General features: G+C 40.2%; 1 protein-coding gene across 29 annotated transcripts in view; it reads right to left on the reverse strand.

The window, feature by feature from the left end:
• The window catches only part of DST (dystonin), a 744,334-nt gene that overhangs the window by 295,697 nt on the left and 429,149 nt on the right, over window positions 1-19,488 (reverse strand). For 26 of the 29 annotated variants that reach the window (XM_073675444.1, XM_073675441.1, XM_073675455.1 and 23 more), the window contains 13 exons: window positions 16,842-16,961; window positions 13,324-13,419; window positions 13,114-13,241; window positions 10,435-10,528; window positions 10,082-10,236; window positions 9,460-9,988; window positions 9,123-9,251; window positions 8,405-8,482; window positions 6,702-6,863; window positions 6,299-6,403; window positions 4,502-4,597; window positions 3,010-3,135; window positions 1,799-1,951 (listed from right to left, as the gene is read on the reverse strand). In XM_073675444.1, coding sequence (XP_073531545.1) covers window positions 1,799-1,951; window positions 3,010-3,135; window positions 4,502-4,597; window positions 6,299-6,403; window positions 6,702-6,863; window positions 8,405-8,482; window positions 9,123-9,251; window positions 9,460-9,988; window positions 10,082-10,236; window positions 10,435-10,528; window positions 13,114-13,241; window positions 13,324-13,419; window positions 16,842-16,961 — 1,971 coding nt within the window. Of the gene's footprint in view, window positions 1-1,798; window positions 1,952-3,009; window positions 3,136-4,501; window positions 4,598-6,298; window positions 6,404-6,701; window positions 6,864-8,404; window positions 8,483-9,122; window positions 9,252-9,459; window positions 9,989-10,081; window positions 10,237-10,434; window positions 10,529-10,962; window positions 11,297-13,113; window positions 13,242-13,323; window positions 13,420-16,841; window positions 16,962-19,488 lie in introns of those variants that run through there. The other 3 variants (XM_073675460.1, XM_073675450.1, XM_073675461.1) reach the window with 2 other exon arrangements.

Genomic DNA, 19,488 nt, shown 5'->3' on the forward strand with positions numbered 1-19,488 from the left:
AGCTGAAGCACAATTTGTACCAAGGATGGAATAAATAACCAAATGGCCATTGGCAGAAAAAAGATTCCCCACCCATGGTGTGAAGACCTACAGGCCAATAGTTTAGATGAAAGCTAGCTTAAAAATAAAGCTTAGGTCGTCATTGCAAATCTCCAGTAGTGCTGAAAACCAAACTCACAACCACAGCAAATCACTGCTTGTAAATGCAATCATTCTCTGATTTCGCCTTACTAAACTGACCAGTAACATGAATAAGGACGACTGTCTGCATTGTCAAAGAGTGTAAAGCCGCTCTAAGGAAAATTACATCAACTGAATAGGGAACTAGGGACATCAAACTAGTGAAGAGAGGCCTGATAACCCTAGGAAAATGAAGTTCTATTAGGATGGGGATCCAATGTATAGACATGCACAAAAGGAGAAGAAAAGGACTGAGGTGGGAGGGGAACCAAGGCTGTGCTGGAAAGGACTAAGACCAGCAGGGAACCAAGGCAGTGCTAGAAAGGACTGAGACCGGCGGGGAACCAAGGCTATTCTAGAAAGGACTGAGACCGTTGGCGAACCAAGGCTGTGCTAGAAAGGACTGAGACCGGCAGGGAACCAAGGCTGTGCTAGAAAAGACTGAGACCGGCAGGGAACCAAGGCTTGCTAGAAAGGACTGAGACTGGCGGGGAACCAAGGCTGTGCTAGAAAGGACTGACACTGGTGGGGAACCAAAGCTGTGCTAGAAAGGAAGGACTGAGACCGGCGGGGAACCAAGGCTGTGTTAGAAAGGACTGAGACCGGTGGGGAACCAAGGCTTTGCTAGAAAGGACTGAGACCAGCGGGAAACCAAGGCTGAGCTAGAAAGGACTGAGACTGGAGGGGAACCAAGGCTATGCTAGCAAGAACTGAGACAGGCGGGGAACCAAGGCTATACTAGGAAGGACAGAAACCGGCGGGGAACCAAGGCTGTGCAAGAAAGGACTGAGACTGGCGAGGAACCAAGGCTATGCTAGAAAGGACTGAGACTGGCGGGGAACCAAGGCTATGCTAGAAAGGACTGAGACTGGCGGGGAACCAAGGCTGTGCTAGGAAGGCCTGAGACCGGCGGGGAACCAAGGCTGTGCTAGGAAGGACTGAGACTGGCGGGGAACCAAGGCTATGCTAGAAATGACTGAGACTGGCAGGGAACCAAGGCTGTGCTAGAAAGGACTGAGACTTGCGGGAACCAAGGCTATACTAGAAAAGACTGACACTTGCGGGGACCCAAGGCTGTACTAGAAAGGACTGAGACTAGTGGGGAACCAAGACAATGTTAGAAAGGACTGAGACTGGTGGGGAACCAAGGCTATGCTAGAAAAGACTGAGACTGGTGAGGAACCAAGGCTATGCTAGAAAGGATTGAGACCGGCTGGGAACCAAGGCTATGCTAGAAAGGACTGAGAGTGGCAGGGAACCAAGGCTATGCTAGAAAGGACTGAGACTGGCGGGGAACCAAGTCTGTGCTAGAAAGGACTGAGACAGGCAGGGAAACAAGGCTGTGGCTAGAACAGGAGTAATCTGTGTTGTTTGTTTTAAATTCTGCAGAGGGCAACTCCCTTCCTTCTGCTCTGGAGCAATTTCTGGAGTATTTTTCTTGCCTAGCATAATGAGACTTCTGTTATACAGGAGATCAAACTATGGATGATTGTGGATAAGTGTAGACAAGCACTAAAGAATGTTCTTCTGAATACAGACCTGAGAATACCATGTTACAGGCATGTGAACATGAACAAGTAAGGGAGGGCGTACACTGCCCACTGAATCATATACTGACCTCAATTTGTCTGTAGTCACATATAGATCGAATTGGAAGTGATGCTTTCAGTGGATTGTCTGGGTTCCTTGGTTTTAACTGAACCACTGCCTTTGACCTCCCGACGAGGCTGGCAACTGTGCTTTTGTACTGTAAAAGCTGCTCTTTTTCTTCCTGAATGGTTAGAAAGAAGAATGTTACGTATGACATTAAACAGTCGGCACAATCAATTATCTTCAGTGTTCGTCATTATTAGCAGTGAATAGTTTCTCATGCTGTTTGATGGTTTAGGACACTTGATTTTGGTTGATTGAAATATTGTGGGTTTGTTTTTTTTGTTTTTTTAAATAGCATATATCAACAAATGCACTACTTCCAAATTCTCCCTGTATTCTAGCAATTTGGATTTCAAGAAAACCTTTCTATACTACGCCCTATGAAATTACCAGGTGCTCTAAAAATTGTACCTCCAAATGCCCACGAGTAGATGAAATCCCACAAGAATGTTCTCTCGATAGGTTAGTACCTGCCAGAGCGATTTAGGAACTATAGTTGATGCCTGGACAATAGGAGTAATTTTATAACCAACTGTTTACGGGAATTTAGAGTATCTAATAGTGATGAGTGCACGTGCTCGTTACTCGAGTTTGCCTAGGGTGCTCGGGTATGCACCGAGTATCACGGGTGCTCGAGTGACATGTTTGAGTTCCCACGGCCACGTTTCGCGGCTGTTAGACAAACAAGGACAATCCTCACATGTTTTGTGGTGTCTAACAGCCGTGAAACATGCAGCGGTGGGGACTTAAACATGTCACTTGAGCACCCGCGATACTCAGTGCATATCCGAGCACCCTAGAAAAACTCGACTAACAAGCACTTGCACTCATCACTAGTATCTAATTATTTCCCTCTACAAACACTAAGGTCATGTGCAGCTTTTGAGCCACATGGCAAGAAAAATGGGATATGTTTCTGCTACTTCTGAAATTGCATAGTATAGACTGGCAACTGGAAAAATGAGCCACTATAACATGGCACCCCTACAGGTAAATTGTTGATTATGCAATGCATGTTCGCACTACGTCTTCCATAGGAAAAGAAGCTCTTTGTGGAATCTTTTCACTTCAGGAAAAAGAAGGGAGTCCCATTCAGGGGCCCTTCTAAAATTCACATAGCAATATGTACGTAACATCTTAAAATGATAAAGGAATACATGCTTCAGTGGCCATTACCATTGATTCCTGTACTAAGTCTTCCAGTTTATGTACGCTGGTTGATTTGTCACAGCTATACTTCCTCAGTATGGAATCTTTTAAGGTCTTCAGATATTCGGTGGCATCTTTGGCATCACTGAAATACTACAATACAAAATAAAATAAAAAAGTTTGTCATATACATATCATGCCAGTAAACCTGGAATGGTGATTTTGGTGATCACACATTGAAACAAATAATGAAAGGCTCAAAATCAGACTTTTTACAAAGTTACCATAAAGGCTCCATTCCTATCACACAAGCTCAAAAAGGTATTAATGTGCTTTAGTAAAGCCATGCAGACAATAAAGTATGGACAATAATGTAGTGAAATGCTTAGATACATTTTTTTTAATCCAGTGATCACATAAAAATTGCAGCATTAGGTGGTGAATAGCAGGTCAAGTTCTTCCATACAAGCACTGATATGGAACTATGTGGCTGCAATATCGTGTGGGTTCTATATTGCTCATGTATTAAGAGCCAAAATGAACACAGTCAGGTTCATGATGACTAACTGGAAAACATATGCATGACCATTGTGAGGAAGAGTGACCATGAGGATCAGTGGCTATACTGGAGCTGTACACATAAATAAAGAGTAGAAGAGAGAGTAGGTGTCGTTACACCTCAGACCAGGGCTGTGGAGTCGGTAAGCCAAACCTCCGACTCCTCAATTTCCATGACTCCCGACTCCAACTTAGACTCCACGACTCTGACTCCACAGCCCTTCCTCTCTACTGAGCGTATACATAAAGTGCAGCACAGATTCATCTCAACTAAAAGCCGAGATCCTTAGATCAGGAACAGAACAGACATTTATAGGACATTTCATAACTTTCCCAAATTCTTATGAAAACATTTACAGCACATCCGACATTGAATTACTGTACCCAATTTATTATATATGTTTTAGGAGTCGGAGTCGTTCCATATTATACAGACTCCGACTCCACCAAAATGGACACTGACTCCGACTTCACGACTTCAACTCTGACTCCACAGCCCTGCCTTAGACAACTACCTTTCCCATCTCCCAAACGCACAGTTTGGCAAAGTGTCTATGTGTCAGTGGAGAGAGTAGAGAAAACAGTTTTCAGACACTAGTCTATCTACCCAGGGAACAAAAAGAATTGGGCATTTGAATTCCGAGGAAAGTCTGGAGACCCCCATACACCTTAGATGGTCTGCTAACCTGCCAATGTTAGTGGGCTTGGATGACTTTTAATGTGCATGGGAGTCTATATTTCAGTAAACTAGACAATAGATTTTTTTTCCATCGTGACAACCCTTTTCCATATACTTTATTATGGCTAACATAATATTCATCGGAGAAAAAACACCACAAAGAACAATAATTATATCAGCAAATTCACGGTCTGTGTTTAATATTTTTATGAGAATCTGTGTATGACAATCAATAAAGGTGGTCATCCACCCCAAAACCTGTTAATGAAGTGAATGAAATACCTCGAAGTAGACAGTGTTTTGTCGTATATGTTGCTCCACACAACTGCACAGCTGCAATATCCAGTTCCACTGTGTCTGCATGGCGGCTTTGTAGGCCTAGAGGTAGGAGACAGGCAGCTTAGTGCAATGCAGATAGTAACAGATATGAGCACATGTTGGAAGTTAGGTTTTATCTACTTAGGCTGTGTTCACATGAGCACATGCAAAATTGTCTGTTGTACATGCAGAAACAGTGCTTTCCCATCTGTACTGTCATCAGTGTGTCTGTATTTTTTTACATCCATATGTCCTTCTGGGGACACTTTTTACATGAACAATTTCATAAAAAATAAAGACAAATACAGTTTTCTATCTTTATAAATTTTAATGTATCCATGAAAAATGCATGACATACTGATGGTGACCAGTATGTTACCAGCATGTTATCGGCTTTTTCCGTACCCCTTGACTTATAATGAGTGAGTCTAATTTTTTTTTTTTTTTTTTACAAAAGATGTTATGCTTTTTTTTTTTTTTTATCATTTCAGCTTTTACCACAAATTCACAGTAAAACCCATAAGTGCATGTGCTGTATTACACTGGGTGAAATTCATGGAGCACCATTTCCATCGGCAGAATAACATTTTGGGTGCTTCTGTTTTTGGAAAGCTTATCCACATCTCATGTCTCACCGATATTCAGAGTTTATTCTGCGGCAATACGCCATTTCTAAACTGACCTCATATCTCCATAAATTATAATGGAACACTCAGTAAACCCTTTGTGATTAAACATAAGGTCGTATTTAGACCACTGTGAAAATGGATCCACTACTAATGAAACAAATCATGAAGAAGATCAATAATTGGTGTGTTACGTTATTTTTATTGGATGGAATATGGCAGCATACTTTTCTATTCTTGCTGTCACCAAGTAAAGAAGACTTTTGACAAACCCCTATTCAAATTCCGTCAAAATGATCATCTGAACGGTCATAGACATCCATGAGACCACTACAGGCCACCAATGATTTCCAGAATACAAGACTAATAATGAACAAACCTACTTGATTCTACTGGGAAATTTCTGGAATTCAATGATGGTCAGATATTACAGATTTCTACTATATGATGGCATCACATGTGTCTAAGACTTACAGTACTGTGTCACAAGATCATTTTTATTTGATGTCCCTGATACAGAAGGAACACAATAAACACAGGCTATGTAGTCAAACTCTGCCACCACCACTGATAAGCAGCTTTCTGCCTATGCACAGGGTAGCTGCCAATCAGTGGTGTGGGTGGGTTAAACTCAGCTCAGCATTCAGAGAACAGGTAGATCTGCAGTTGAGAAAACTGCGATTTTATAAAAATGACAGCAATCAGCCCAGTAAAGAAATACATCACTGGAATCAGGGTCTCTATTCCTACATCATGCTACTCATAGATGGGATAGCAAAAACCTGCTGACAGATTTCCTTTAAGGCATATTAATGCTCATTGACTATTGTTACTATGTTCAAATATTTGTTCATCTAATTATGCTGGTTTTGCAGAGCCAAGATGAATAAATAACTCATGTTTAATGCTTCTTAAGGTTGGGGGTGGAGAACTGTGTTTCTCCAATGTTTGTCTGGTTGTTGTTGTTTTGTTTTTTTTACCTTTGTGAAAATCTTTAAAAATTAATAAAAAAAACATTTGATTTAAAAAAAGGCATATTAATGCTCAGTTAAAGAAAAGATAAAGAAAAAGTGTAACAGAAGTAAACCATGATGTTATTATGATACACTAAAATTTAAAGAATTGCTGCACTCACCTCAATAGTGGATCTGGCAGGATGATTCTGGAGCAGCAGCTGTTCTGCAGTGTCTTGTACAGATTTAATGACTTCTTCTTTATGATCAAGTTCCCTCATTAAATCCTTTATAAATAGAGATCAAAGAAAATGTATCAAATATAATTTATTTTATATGCATTAGTGTATGTCAGTGCATAATCTGGATGCTGTAGACTCTCTTACAGAGCCTGTGCAGAATGAGGTTGGCTGTAGTAGGAGAGCAGTGTCCACATGAAATACACAAGTCCAGCTGTTCTCTGGCTCCGGCTTGGCCTCATTCTGCGCTAACACTGATGTTTAGATTACAACCAGGGTGACTTGATAACACGAATAACAGCCGATTTTCCTTTATACATTAATACGCTAAGTACTGGACACTTACGCCATGATAGTCCTTCTTAGATGGTATGTTTTGGTTTCTATCACTCCAATCATATGCTACCTCCTCCTCTTCCTTTTCATTCAACCATATTAGCTCCCTTGTGGCTCTGGTGACAAAACTGTGGAGGGATTCCAGGTGTTTTTGTCGGCTTCTTGATTTATTCTAAAAAAAAAAATAAATGAAGGGAACAAAAATAACAACATATTACCTGAAATGCTTAACTTTAAGCGATTTCAGACCGCTTGTCAATAACCCCTGTCAACACCCAAACATAGCCCAGCTTCCTATTTGAAAGCTGTAACATGTCACTGAACTACATATTTGGGATTTTCTTGAATATATTTATGTATTTTTTTTTATAAATTGTGCTCTCTGTGAAGTTTAAGTTTTATTTTCTATTGTTAATGCCCCCTGTAACTGTAACTGAAACATTAGCCCTAGTTCAAGGGGAAAAACAGCAATTGTCAATTCTCCTGACATGTCTGTTTTAGTAAATATTTGTACACCCCATGAAGTACCAATTCTGGATCACTTTCCCTTAGAACAATACTTTATGTGGTTCCTCCTGCTACTTTTCCTAGAAATGTATGAATAAATTAAAAACAAGGTCCCCAGGCAATAGGGTGTCTCTCTGTACTGTCAGCACTGATTGGACAGTGTCAGGCAGTATGAGGACACCTCTCATTGACAAGGGTAACACTCAGTTCTCACTTTATTCATATATTTTAGGAGGAATAAGAGAAACCACCCAATGCAATATATATATATATATATATATATATATATATATATATATATATGTATATATATATATATATATATATATATATATATATATATATATATATATATATATATATGCATATATTCCAGGAGATCTGATGGGTCTTTAAAGGTGTACTCTGTTGATTTTTTTATTTTATTTCTCCCTTTGGTAACAATACTATGTGTATGTGTCAGGAGTGCGGTAACACACTCACTAGTCACTGTTCTCATTGGCGCTCTGCTCCAGCCTCACTTGACCACATCTGTGACCTGCAGAATCACACAGTGTCTGTTATGTGGAGCGGAGGTCACTTTTTACATTTGTACAATGTCAGTCTATGTGACACAGAACGCCTCATAGACTTGCGGAGTTAGCACTGCTCCACAAAGAAAACACTGCATAATCCAGCATGTTACAAATGCCGTTACGTGGCGTTGGAGCAGACCAGAGTGCCAGTGAACATGGCTAAAGATGGCGACCGGTGGGTATATTACTACACTCATTACACATACACACATCATGGCTACCAAAGTGAGAAATAAAAAAAACATTAATGTGCTCCTTTAAGTTTGGGATGGTGATGATGGATATCTATATATTGAGTCCAATCCAAAACTGTTCAATTGAATAAAAGTTTTAGAAGGTTGCTATAGTACATCAACGACCACTGAGAATAATTACACTCTAATAACAATTAGTGTCCAAAATGAGAAATAAGAGCCATGCTACAATACATGAACAATATTCACGATGGGTGCAATCATCGGGTAGTACTTTACATGCTGGCAAGTAACAATATCAGAAATTCCTTCTAGTACCAGGAAAAAGGAAATAGAGACCATTCCTTATCCTCTCTGTCTGAACTACAACACCCCTCACGCTCACTCACTTTTAGCTAACTGATTACTGATCAGAATAAAACTAGCAATTGCCGTACCATCAACTTTGAATACGAGCCCTCAACTTTGCTGAGAACATCAGAATAAGAACTTTTCAGAGGACCTGACATCTGGAGCTGCAAAAGAAAGAGAATAATAAGAGTAAACGACAATGTACGTACGGAAAAACATAAAATGTATCCTAAACTGTACAAATTGGTTACAAAGACATATACGTCCATTTTGCTGTGACGCTTTGCCTATTCTTAGTTTAATCACTTTGTTCCACCAGGCCGGTATACACAGTTCTACATTAGCGATGGAACAGATAATAACTCCACCGAGGTTTAATAATAACACAACTGAACACTTTCCCAGAACAGCAGAGCTATTCCAGGCTCCAGGTAACATAATATATACGACTATGTGCTGTGTTATAACCAGAGGCATAATATGCGTACAATGTAATTATGTTTCACAATCTGCTAATGTTACAATTGAGAACGTCAAGCAAGCACAGGCATAACATAGGCTGCAGGGAAGGCACAGGAATTAAGTACTGAGGTTAAATGCTCAGCTTATTATGTTATTTCTGACATGGCAAGAAACTGTAGAACTTTCTCTTGGGAAACATATATTTAAAAAAAAATATAATATGTATATACATGCATATGATATAAATATATCATATATATATATATATTAGCCATTATGACCAAAATAGTGAAATTCTAATACTGACAATAGTAAAATATTCAGACATAACTAAACCAATACCTCGCTCATTTTTGCCTCTTTAAGACTGGTTTCAAATTCTTCAACACCCCCATGGAAATTTTTGTGATTCTCTAAGTGCATTTCAATGCTGGACAGCTCTGAACCCCATTCTCCTCGGTCTAGTTGTATCTGTCAGGGAACATTAATAGGTTTGACATTACACCTTCATTCATTAGTTGAGGACTATCTGAGCAGAATGTTAAACATTGGTTGAAGACGGCAAGTTTTCTGTACTAAACTGACAATATAATAAGGAGGTAGATGTACACATTAGGGCCACACTGTTTGGCATGGAGAAAAAATTCCATTTTCCATGGATAGAGTTCAAAGACTGTACCTGCATTTCTTCCACCCAGCTGGAAAGGTCTTGAACAAATTTAACATTCACTTCTTCATCAGGCAAATTTTGATCAGCAAAAGACGATTTTAACAACGGTTTCTTGACCTGCATGAGCTTGAGAGACTGTAACGCATTTGAGTTCATCCCACTTGCATAGTTCTGGATTAAACCTGGGTTAAAGTTTGGTGTAAACGATGGTGTCATAGGAGTCAAATGTGAATTAAAGCCATGAGACATATTGGCTGCAAGGCTGGATGGCAGACCAGGAGCAAGATTAGGTGGGAGAGCAGGAGACATACTGCCAGATATACTTGAAGCCATGCCGGTTGGTGACATTGGTGCCATATTGTGGGACATTGCAGAGTTCATTACAGGGTTCAAGCTTTGTGAAAATCCTGAGTTTAGGCTTTGTGAAATTCCTGATAACATAAATTGTGTCTGATCAGAAGCAATCATCCGTCCTTTGCTGTATAACGAGGAGTACTCATTTCTCAATCCCAGTAGTTCATCCCGCATAGAGGCAACCCTGCACAGATGCACAGAAAGAGCAATAATCAGTAAAGCATCAAGAAAACATGCTAGAATGCGACTTTCTAAATGTACATGTAAGCTTCATTACCTCTGTACTAACTGGTCTGCTTGATAATACTTCCCATCCACAAGTGCTTGGACGTCCACAAGCTGCTGCCGCAATAGATTTTCACACTCGATCAGGTAACCAGCAATCTCAGCTTCATTTTGAAACTGGATTCCAGATTCCATCCGTTTCGTGTCCTACAACAGCGAACAAAGAGCTCAGGCACGTCATTACATTTTTATTATAAGTAACCATACTAAATGGTTAGATTTATACTAAATATCACTAGACTAGAAAGTGCATGAATCTCAAGGTGTAAAATAATCAAGGAAAATGAATCTAAAACACAATGAAGTGTCGTCAGTCAACTGCTGGAAAGTGTCGGGAACACTCACAGCTTGGAGAGCACTCCGAGCTAGTATCAGCTTATCTTCACATCCCAGACTGTCTCTCTGCACTCGGTTTGCAATCTGTTGTAACATCTCTTGCCTAAAAGAAAGCACATAATAGACAAAATTTACAACTAAATTCTGTAAATTTGTTTTTCATGAGTGTAAGAATGCTTAAGCAACACATATTTGTGTGTGTGTGTGTGTGTATATATATATATATGTGTGTATGTGTGTATATTTATATGGATGTGTAAATATAAATACATATGTATATATACATGTATTATATATGGTATATAAACTTATTTCTATACATATACATATTATATATCACATATACACACACAAATGTGTTTCTTAAGAAATCTTATACTTCTGTATATTTCTGTGTGTATATATATATATATATATATATATATATATATATATATATATATATATACATACACACACACACACGTGCACATAAACATATGTATATATATGTATATTTTTTACAGATAGGTTTAATAAATATATAGTAACACATACCTTGTGCCGCTCGACTGTTCACCACCAAAGCTTATATATGAATTTATCATTGTAGGACCACAGTGAACTGACAGTAAGTTCTCATTGGAGCCGACACTATTTCGACTGCTCCCCGTGAGGACAGAGTCACTACTGTAGTAGCCATAACAGGTGCTGTTCATTTTTATACTGCTGACCCTCAGTCACCCATCCAAATTGACAGTATGATAAAAGATAAGAGTAAAAAAACCTCCAGAATGTACAGCTTCCAGGAACTAAAATATATCCCTACTGGCTAAGAGTACCACTAGCGTCCTTTCTTAAATAGGCTCTAACATGTAAATTCAAAACCCAGCAAATAATGTTCACATTGCTCTTCAAAGGATTTTGCCTGCAGCCATATATACCAGTTCGAGTTTGCCTTTCCTCCCTAGCTCTAACACTGAGCAAGTTTGGGCTTATCGGCTTCATTTGGGCGTCTGTGGGAAATGGATATGCCAAATATTTCAATTATTCTCAATCAGACAGTTCCAAGTCTGTGTGTTGATCCACCAGAAATGTTTACATCCCAGAGCACCATGAGTAGGAAACAATTAGCATGCACAACAAGCACATAGTTTGGTAAAGTAATTGTTGCAGCACGTCCGCTAGGGTGAAAGGTTTCAAGCTAAGAAGTTAAAATCAGTCATATTTTCAATGCTTTTTAGAAAATCACATCCAATGAGGTCCTTATTTCCCTTTGAGGATCCTCTTTGTAGTAAGAGTGTTATGGTTTGAACACTTTGTCCTCTTGGTAATGAGCACTAAATTCTGGAAACATGTGCAACTGACTACTTAAAAATCTCTCCCCAAGCCATCACAGTGGCCACACAGACTCCATGGACAGGGCGGGTTTCACACACATCCTACGTGCCTCTATGAACAAGCCTTGAAGAGAGCACGAGTAGAGCATATTGGCGGAGGAATTCAATTTAATATACTGTAAATAAATTGTAAACTTGCCTATCTCGATAAAGGGGGTGTCTCAAGTTCTTAAATAGTTAAAATCGCAAAGTGCATGTAAAAACAATAAACTTTGCAATTTCCCCTCTTTTTAAAAATATTTTACACTCCCATGAACAGAGAGATTTTTAATTCTATAATGTACAGCTCATTGCCTAGGTTACCAGCTACCCTGCAGCCTCAGAGTGGCCAGTTACCTAGGTAAGGAGCACTATACTCTGCCTGGAGGCTCTATGCTTTGATCAGACCAGCCTCCATATCAGACCAGCCTCCATTCCCCTGTGCTTCTCCCATGCAGCAGAGGTAACGCTCCCTCTGCAAGTCACATGGGAGAAAACTCAGTCCACGCCTGCAGCGCAGGAAGGTCACCAGCCTTGCTGTTAGTCTCCAGGATCATACTGCCCCCTGCAAGGAAGGAAGTTGGGTGACTGCCCCCTGCAAGGAAGGAAGTTGGGTGTAGAGAACAGAGTGCTCCTGAAGAAAAGATGATAAGAACTCCTTAGGGATAGAGGTATTTGGGACCTTAGGAACATTTTTTTCCATAACCATGTTTCAAAAGCTGTTAATTTTAATGCAAAGTAGATTCATGAGAGATACAAGTTTAATTTTCAACGGTACCATTCTTGGGTTCATATATTGGAGGACAGCTCAATAGCTTACTCAAAAATTTGAGAGGCAGTCTGACCACCAAAGCAGCTCCTCACTAGACTATGAGGTGACTGAGGAAGCCCTCTTCCTCTGTCTAACTACTTAGATGCTGCTATATGTTACAGCTATCACCCATAGGTCCTGTCCCTGTGCTATTTATGTCAGTTTTGTTGAATACTCTGTGCCAGCACTATAAATGTATGTTAATGGCGCCATGGTGTTAAAGAGCATCATTTTAAATATAAAAAGTAATTCCATTTGTAAAGACATTGCTTTATCTCTCCTGCACTGGTTCTTGCACCCCATAACTGATATCCATACTTTAGATTTGACATGTAACCTTCAATTTTAGTATCACTGTAGTTTTCCTTTACAGAAGTTAGTAAACCTGGGAACTGCACCCGAGAAGGTGATATACTGGATGTGACACATGTTATTTAAAATACCTGCTTTCATACTTTACATTTCCATGAAAACAGCACAACAGTGCATTAAGCATGCAATGAGCTCCTTTCTGCATACCTTTCAATTTCAGGTCTGATTGCTTTCTCCCTTTCAAACATAGCGATGATTAGCTTTCCCCATTCTTTTTCTATGTCATTTGGATGATACCCCTGACAAAGCTTTATGCGTCCAAATTCAATCCAAGCCTTAAAATGAAAACAAGTCTTAATGTGAAGTGCTTCAATAATTCACAAAGATATTGCACTAAAACATACTTGCCAAACTTACTTCCAGCAATGAGTACAGGTGCTTAATCTTTTCTTTTTCTGTTTCTTTAGGTGGTATGTCTTTCTCTTTAAATTGTAAGTATTGGTTATAAAGTACCTGCAGAGATAACACAGAAATCAAGAAAATAAAAAATGGCAGAAACGAGAAGAATATACAGGGTGGGCCATTTATATGGACACTGTTCATGTAGGAATGCTCGGACCTGACACCCATAATGTGGTGGTGCACCATCTTGTTGGAAAAACTCAGTTTCCTGGTAACAGTTTCCTGGAAAGTGGATTGGTCGTCGTGGACCAGTTGAATGGCCACCAAGGTCTCCCGATCTAACCCCCTTAGACTTTTATCTTTGGGGTCATCTGAAGGCAAATGTCTATGCTGTGAAGATACAAGATGTGCAGCATCTGAAACAACGGATACTGGAAGCCTGTGCTAGCATTTCTTCTGCGGTGTTGCTATCAGTGTGTCAAGAGTGGGAGAAGAGGGTTGCATTGACAATCCAACACAATGGGCAGCACTTTGAACACATTTTATAAGTGGTCATAAACTTGTAAAAAACTCATGAAAGAATAAAGTTAATTTAAAACCAAGAACACCATTGTTTTTCTTATGAAATTCTCAATAAGTTTGATGTGTCACATGACCCTCTTCCCATTGAAACAAATAAAGTTGGATCCAAAATGGCTGACTTCAAAATGGCCGCCATGGTCACCACCCATCTGGAAAAGTTTTCCCCGTCCCATATACTAATGTGCCACAAACAGGAAGTTAATATCACCAAACATTCCCATTTAATTTAGGTGTATCCATATAAATGGCCCACTCTGTATATTAGGGTGATAAAAAAAAGTTCATGGATTTTGGTTGGGTTGCCACACCCTCAAGTGAAAGAAATGGCTGCCTTTTTGGCTGCCTCATACTGGATGCATGAAACTGTTTATTTGTTGGACAAGAACCTTCTCCTACCTGTGGTCTGCACATTCTCACTAATGGCTAACTAACAAACGAGCAGATGAATGTAGGGGAGAGTAGAGGAATGGTTCTTTATGACGAGGGCATGTTACATTCCTACCTGGACCTGTTCCAGCGACATCTGGTTCTGTCGCCAGACGCCGCCGTATTCACTTTGCAGGCAGTGCTGTTGATGGAGGAGGTGTCATGGCCAATATCACGGGCATTGTCTAGCCAGGAATACTGGTGTGGCTGAGACTTGTCTTTCCACCCTGCCAGCCTGAATGCGTGTGTGGGCTGTTCAGAAGCTCAGCAGGTACAATCAGTTCTCGGCTTTGGGCAAGGGGTGCAGTACCACACCCTACTTAAAGGGATTCGCCAATAAGTTGTCCAAGATGGCCAGCATCACATATTTCAACATGTGTTAGGCATGCTTAGGAAGGGTCTCGGCCTAAAAAAAAAACTGTTCGGGACAAACGTCTCTGAGTGATGTTAAGCAAGTTCCTGTCCGGCTGAGCAGCAGCACTGTCAACGAGTGTAACTTATCTTCTCACTCAGCCTGGCATGTTTGCAACTGGACACAGAGCAGGCCTTAAGCAGCTGACAAAAACTCTCCTTGGCCGACTGAGCAGAATGTTTTTTCCCCTGATTCGGTCCTGCTCTGTGCTCATTTGTACACCTGTGCTCAGTTAGTATCTGTGCTGTCAGGCTGACTGAGCAGAGTAGACCTAGGACAAGTTACAGCTTGAAATATGTGATGGCAGACATTTTGGACACTTTCCAGGTGAACCCCTTGAATTTCTCAGCATACTGCAAAGAGTTTGCATATTCTCTCTGAGTTGGGTGGGCTTCCGCCGGGTGCTTACTGATACGGACTTATGAGCCCTAATGGGGACAGTGATGATGATGATGTATGTAAAACGCTGTGGAATTAATGCCATTATATAAATAAGCATTATAAATAATAATGATGGTAAACTAACCCCATAAGAAAGCAACCTGGGTTAAACTTATGGGGCTTGATAAGTGAATTTAATTCAATGCACAAATTTCAGATCAGAAAACATCAGTCAAGGGGCCTGACCCATTAGTGCATTTGCACTTGTTTTTTTCTAGTTTTTAGTGTTTTACTCCTTTCTTTTAGTTCGTGTCATATTTAATTTACAACTTTTTAAATCTACTTATATGCGTTTGCCTGTTTGTTTTTAGTTTGCCACAGTTGGCAAGATTAAGTAAGGGTTTCCAGATGTTTTCCCGATTTTTCATTTGCGATTTTTCACAAAGTTGCAAAATTTGCCGATAATGTCCCTACCATGGAGTAATTTTATATGCCACATATCTTGCCAAATTTTTGCACCATTTTGCCTAACATGCAATTTTTCTAGTTAAAAAGTAAGAAAACAGGTTGAAAAGAAAAATAAAGAGCATTTTTGGCTTTAAGCAATATTCATGAACCACGTGCGCCATTTTGAAGAATTTGGTTTATGAAAACAGCAACAAATCCAACTAAACATAAAAGAAAAGTGACTTAAAAAAAAACTGCAAATGATGAATTGGCATGTTAACAGTTGTGTCTGGATTGCAGTTTTAATGGGTAACCAATACCATACTTTCAACTAACTTTTCAGAATCAAATGTCCTGTGTGTACATGAGGAATAACACTATTCCTGGCTATTATATGACCTTTATCTTTCATTTTCACCAGTTTTCCCCTTTGTGGGCTGTATCTTTTAATTTGCAATTGACTCTGAGCTACTGGGTGAAGACTAGCTGTTGTGATGTCTCCCATACACAGCACATAAAGACTGATTTCTGCTCTTCAATCCTTAGCTAGCACACAGACACAACCAGCAGCAGCATGGCAGAAAATATACATCAGTATTGAACAGTTTAGATATGAATAGGGTGAGGTAAGACTTGTTAGAAAGCTCAGCAGAGCGTTTCTAAGTCTCTCTTTGCCTGTTTCCTCACTCTGCTCCTCACTCCTCACCCTCATCCCTCCATAGAGTATTATGGGCTGTGAAACCTGACACCACAATGAGCTGGCAGTCTGTCTTGTATGAGAAAGACAGAGTGGATGGCAAGTTCAGGAAACAGAGGTGAGAAGATGAGACTGACGTTAAGTGAAACGGAAGCAGATTTCTCTGATATATAGATTACATAATTTCTTATATTATGCAAAGTTTGTAAAAATTACTGTTCCCATTTATGTTGCATAAAGTAAAACTCCACAGTGCCCTCCGCCTACAACAGTGCCAATTTGATGACTGAGGGAGTGGGAACTGCACGTTCACTATGAAAAGTAAATATACTTCTCAAAAATGAGTATATTTATTGAAATAAGGGAATATTTTTAACCTTTACTATACTTTCAAGGAAAGCTAATAGTGAAAGCACTTCTTCACATAGACATATTGCATGTCTACACATTAGTTTGTAGGAGTGGACAATCTGTTAATCAATAGATTTATATTATATATTAGAAAACAACCACATGTTAATTTAGCTAAGTAGTGACGTGTGTCGCAATAAGAACAATATGACATACATAAAACAAGCGAGGTTTTACCTTTAGTTCTGCAACAGTATTTGGAAAATTTCTGTCAGCCATTAATGCTACATGGTGCCTAATCCATTGGATCAGGTAATTCACCATATTCTGATATTCTATCCACTTTACTTCAACATCCTAAGACAAAAAAAAAACAAATAGAAGCAACATTACATCCTGCCCTATGGAGACATAAAAGCGAAAAGCATGCATGCTTATGGTGGACTGGGGAGTGATCGACCAATACTAAGGCATCACTTTTTCTATCAAAATGCATGAACATTGCCAGGTTTTAAGTGTTCAGATCGTCATCTGAACCAAATGATGACAATTCAGACTAGCTGATTTACACAGCATCTTCTGTGTGGACTGGAAGTCACTTTCTCAAAATAAGCCTACCACAGGCTCAATGTGAGTTTCATAGGCTTACAATAGAAAAGCAACAGCCAGTTCAAACAGAAGACGCAGTGTAAGATGGCGAAACTAAAAAGGCATCACATGGTTCAGAAGAGGATCGGAAAGTCACTGGGAACCAGAGAAGATGGCAATCAGTATTTAATGCATCCGCACCACACTACATACATATTGATAAGGGATTAGAGAACACAGTTTTTGCTGGGAGTGCTTCTTCAAAAGGGTGGTCTGATATTTATAAAGCCCTCTATAAATACATGACCAAAATGACCAAGTATGCAATGGACCAGGCAACTGTTAGGTGGATTCATAACTGGCTTAGTGATCGGACTCAAAGGGTGGTTGTAAATGGCTTCACATCCAGCTGGATGAATGTCTCAAGTGGGGTACCACAGGGCTCCGTCCTGGGACCTGTATTGTTCAACATCTTTATCAATGATTTAGATGAAGGAATTGAGGGTAAACTGATTAAATTTGCTGATGACACAAAGCTAGGAGGGATAGCTAATACTAGAGAAGAGAGAGAGAGGATTCAAAAAGACCTAAATAAACTGGAGCAGTGGGCAGCAACCAACAGAATGGTTTTTAACAGGGAAAAATGCAAAGTACTACATCTGGGCAATAAAAATGAAAAAAGCATATACAGAATGGGAGGAATAGAGCTAAGCAACAGTACATGTGAAAAAGACTTAGGTATACTAATAGATCATAGACTGAACATGAGTCAACAGTGTGATGCAGCAGCAAAAAAGGCAAATACAATTCTGGGATGTATTAACAGAAGCATACAGTCTAGATCACGTGAAGTCATTATCGGTCTTTACTCCTCTTTGGTCAGACCTCATCTGGAATACTGTGTACAGTTTTGGGCACCACATTTTAAAAAAGACATAGACAAACTGGAGCAAGTTCAGAGAAGAGCGACCAGAATGGTGACTGGTCTGCAAACCATGTCCTATGAGGAACGGTTGCAGGATTTGGGAATGTTTAGCTTGCAAAAAAGAAGACTGAGAGGAGACTTAATAGCTGTCTACAAATATGTCAAGGGCTGTCACATTGTAGAAGGATCATCTTTATTCTCATTTGCACAAGGAAAGACTAGAAGCAATGGGATGAAACTAAATGGGAGGAGATACAGATTAGATATTAGAAAAAACTTTTTGACAGTTAGGGTGATTAATGAGTGGAACAGGCTGCCACGAGAGGTGGTGAGTTCCCCTTCAATGGACGTCTTCAAACAGAGGCTGGACAGACATCTGTCTGAGATGATCTAGTGAATCCTGCTTTGAGCAGGGGGTTGGACCAGATGACCCAGGAGGTCCCTTCCAACTCTACCATTCTATGATTCTATGATTCTACATATCTTTAAGCTCTAATCATTTCTGCAATTAGCTTCATTATTAAATTCCCTACAATTCTGCCTTTCCTGCTATTTCTTAAAAGTGTTTATTTTTTATTTTACTTCCTCTCACAAGAGGATGGGGCTGCACTCATTTCCCTGCAGCATCTATCACCCCTCCTGAAACAGGACATCATTAGGGGGCAGCACTGCAGTCACTTAAGACAGCTACTGTCACCGCTGTCCCATGATGGCATCCTGGCTCAGTAGTTAGCACCCCGGCCGCCATCACAGTCATTGCTTCTAACACCGCAGTCTCTTTCACTGAAATGAATCGTGATAGAAGAAGTGCAAGTGACACCTGCGCCACCCCCTTATGATAATTCGTTTGATGGTGGTGATAAAAGCAGGGTGAGTAACAGCAGCGCCACCCCAAAGCTGAGTGCAGCCCCAGCCTCTTGTCACACCCTGCTTGAGACTCCTCTCAAACGAAAAGTCACAGGAAGTACAGTAAAATAAAAAAGCACACATTTAGGAAATAGGATTGGAAGAAATGTAGAGAAGGGCTTAACCCCTTATCAACATATGACGTACCGGTACGTCATATGTAAGCTCCCTGACTTTGATGCAGGCTCGCACGCCGAGCAAACATTTTTCCATGCACATAACGGCTGATTTTGTTACGGGTCCGGGAGGTGGAACCTCTGTGCTTCGGTGCAAGGAGGGACCAGAGGGGCGTGACTAAGTACCTACTCGGCCTGACCAAGGTCGCACGGCGGCTCAATCGACTCCATGAACCAGGGAGGGACCGAGCAGGGGGACCAGGTGCCACTCTGGGACCGACCTTATGTGAGAGCAGGTGACTCCCACAGGTCAGATGGCAGGAACTGACCGGTACAGCGGATGAGCATG

This window comes from Phyllobates terribilis, unplaced genomic scaffold (assembly GCF_046119375.1).
Source record: "Phyllobates terribilis strain yellow unplaced genomic scaffold, ASM4611937v1 Scaffold_3__8_contigs__length_932513732, whole genome shotgun sequence".
Lineage (NCBI taxonomy): Eukaryota > Metazoa > Chordata > Amphibia > Anura > Dendrobatidae > Phyllobates > Phyllobates terribilis.